Genomic DNA, 3184 nt, shown 5'->3' with positions numbered 1-3184 from the left:
ACTAGTTACTGTGCAGGTATAACACTAGTTACTGTGCAGGTATAACACCAGCTGGGTGTCGATGTATTGATCTCAGTACGGTGGGAGGATTAGCATTTTTGCACAATGGTTAGCAATTCTTCTGACCCATTCCATCATTTCCTCTGCCTCTGCATAGCACCCATTGCCTTCCAGTTTCGTGGCTACATCTACCAGGCAAGAGGTTTACTTCCCACCGACAACAACAGCTCTGCAGGTTAGTATGTTGACAAGGAATGGAGTTCTTTTATTTTGCCGGCAAATGGATGTGCACATGCATAGCAGGGCTGCGCACGTGTGTATTCAATATCTAACCCCATGCTGTACGTGTTCTGGTTTTGCACGGAGGCAGTGCAGGGAACCTTTAACACTGTCTGTGTCCTGGGAGTGTTTGATCAGAACAGTGTACAGGGAGCTTTACTCTGTATCTAACCCCGTTCTGTCCCTGTCCTGGGAGTGTTTGATGGAGACAATGTAGAGGGAGCTCTACTGTGTCTCTAACCCTGTGCTGTACCTGACAGAGGAGCTTTACTTTGTATCTAACCCCATGAGAGTGACAACTGTACTGTCAGGAAGTTGCGGCCGTGGCATTAAAGAGTGAAGTCCAGGATTTGATTCTTGCACAATTTCCCCTGCAGCAACACAGGGTTACGCCTCACGATTCCCAATCCAGTACTGCTCTGGACAGAGATATCGTTGTTACTGCAAGCACTGAAATGGGGGCAGTACGTTATTGATCATTGGACCTTTATCCATGACCTGTGTCGCTGACCTTTCATTGGATTCTTTCTCCTTTTGTTTCAGACCCTTACATTCAAGTGTCACTCCTGCACCAGAGCAAACGCACCGACATTGTCAGAGGGACTCTGAACCCGATCTGGGACCAAACACTGATTTTTGAGGAGGTGGAAATCTATGGCAATCTGAGAGAGGTGGTTGAGTGCCCACCTTTTGTCTCGCTGGAACTCTTTGACAGTAATCGTGCCGTAAGTTACATTGTGGTGTTTTTCTTTTCTGAAACTGAAAATCCTGTCCATGTTTTGATCTAATCTGTGACCCTGCGTTTGTGTTATTTCCCTAGTCCCATTCAGTGGAGCTGAGGGCCAGTCAGTCCCTCCCAGCCAGCTGTAGTTAGCTGGGTCAATATAACACTCTCCAATAACAACAGAGTTAAACCGTGCACCGCACTTGTCTGTTTCCGAAGCAGATTCTCATCACGGCACCTCCCCCTCCACCCCCAACCCTTGTTTCAAGATCATATGCCTACGCAGGTTTTGTTTACTGGTCATTCCTTCCTTAAGAAAGTTGGCATTTAGTAATCTAGTGGTACAGAACTTCAGTTTTGCTGAACAGCACATTATTTTCTCAAAACCCCCGTCTTGCGCTCCTCAGGACAATTCGCAAGAATACCAATTCACGGGTCATCCAACATTTATATAAAATGAGAGTAGAATGCTGATTGGTTGACATTGGACTCTGACTAGCAGAAGCAACGTCATGGAGAATCACCAGTTCATGATGGGTGACAGTTAACTGCCAGGCTTTATTTAAATTCTAAACCAGGTTGGCTCTGAGTGATCAAGGCATTGCCCTGAGAAATTGCTTTGTGAATGGCTGTCACCTATTTTGTTAAATTGAAACAGGCACAGTGTTTGTATATGTTCTTTCTGTCTGTAAAATCAGGGCCCCATGCATTAATATAGCTTCTACTACATGCCAGTGTGCCACGGTGTCTGTAAATGTGTGTCTTTGTCATGGTGGCAGATAAGCTACAGAGTGTAGGAAGCCACTTGGCCCAGAATGTCTGTGCTAGCCCATTGGCAGATAACTTTTTTTATTCTTTGCCCAGTGGTGTTCCAGAGGGATCGGTGGTGGCTCCATTTTTATTTGTCATTCATATAAGTGATTCAGATGAAAATATCGAAAGCATGGTTACTAAGTTTGAGGTTTACACCGACTTTGGTTGTACAGTGGACAGCGAAGATGGTTATCTAAGATTACAAAGAGATCTTGATAAATTGGGTCAATGGGCTGAAGAGTGGCACCTGGAGTTTAATTTGGATAAATGCGAGGTGTTGCGCTTTGGATAAAACAAATAAAGGCAAGACTTACACAATTAAAAGTAGGGCCTTGGGCAGTGTTGTAGAACAGAGACACCTGGGGATTCAGGTACATAATTCTTTGAAGTCTGTATCACATATAGACGGGTGGTTAAGAAGGTGTTTAGCACACTTGCCTTCATTGCTCAGACTTTTTAGTACAGAAGTTGGGATGTCATGTTGAGGTTGTACAGTATGTTAGTGAGGTCTCTTCTGGAGTACCATGTCCAGTTCGTCCTGCTATAGGTAGAATATTATTCAGCTGGAGAGGGTTCAGAAGAAATTTACCAGAATGTTGCTGAGAATGGAGGGTTTGAGTTATGTGGAGAGGATGGATAGGCCAGGACGTTTTTCACTGGAGCACAGGAGGTCGAGGGGTGACCTTATAGAGGTTTATAAAATCATGAGGGGTATAGATAAGGTGAATGGTACGTGTCTTTTCCCTAGGGTGGGGTTTTCAAGACTAGGGGGCACATTTTTAAAGTGAAAGGAGAAAGATTTAAAAAAGACATGAGGGGCAATTTTTTTTTACACAGAGTGTGGTCCACATATGGAATGCAGTTCCAAAGGAAGTGGTGGATGTGGGTACAGTCATAATGGTTAAAAGACATTTGGATAAGTACATGAATAGAAAAGGTTTGGAGGTATATGGGCCAAGCTTTGGCAGGTGGGACTAGTTTAGTTTGGATTTATGGTCAGCATGGACTGGTTGGACCAAAGGGTCTGTTTCCATGATGTATAACTCTCTGATTCTGAGTCATGGGATGCGAGTGTCTAGGTCAGATCAAGGAAGGATGGCAGATTTCCTTCCCTGAATGGCACCAGCAAACCAGATTGGTTTTTACAGCAATCTAACAGTTTGTGATCGTTATTGATGAGATCAGTTAATTTTATTCCAGGATTATTAATTAATTCTGTTTAAATTCTTAGAGCTCCCACAGTGGGATTCGAACTCAATCCTCAAATTGTTGATTTTTCCCACTACGCTCTTTGCCCCTTAACCTCGAGTTAATCCCTCATTTGGTGACTTGCTCACACTGCCCATTCGGAGCATGGAAGTAATCGGT

The 3184-nt window shown here is 44.0% G+C and overlaps 1 protein-coding gene across 1 annotated transcript in view; it reads left to right on the top strand.

Annotated features, from left to right (window-relative positions):
• The window catches only part of LOC109922588 (myoferlin-like), a 78502-nt gene that overhangs the window by 41474 nt on the left and 33844 nt on the right, over positions 1-3184 (top strand). Inside the window, exons 21-22 of the mRNA XM_048618490.1 lie at positions 158-235; positions 823-1004. Coding sequence (XP_048474447.1) covers positions 158-235; positions 823-1004 — 260 coding nt within the window. The remainder of the gene's footprint in view (positions 1-157; positions 236-822; positions 1005-3184) is intronic.

The sequence above is a fragment of the Rhincodon typus genome, chromosome 40 (assembly GCF_021869965.1).
Source record: "Rhincodon typus isolate 14 chromosome 40, sRhiTyp1.1, whole genome shotgun sequence".
NCBI lineage: Eukaryota > Metazoa > Chordata > Chondrichthyes > Orectolobiformes > Rhincodontidae > Rhincodon > Rhincodon typus.
This window is presented reverse-complemented; position numbering and strand designations above follow the sequence as displayed.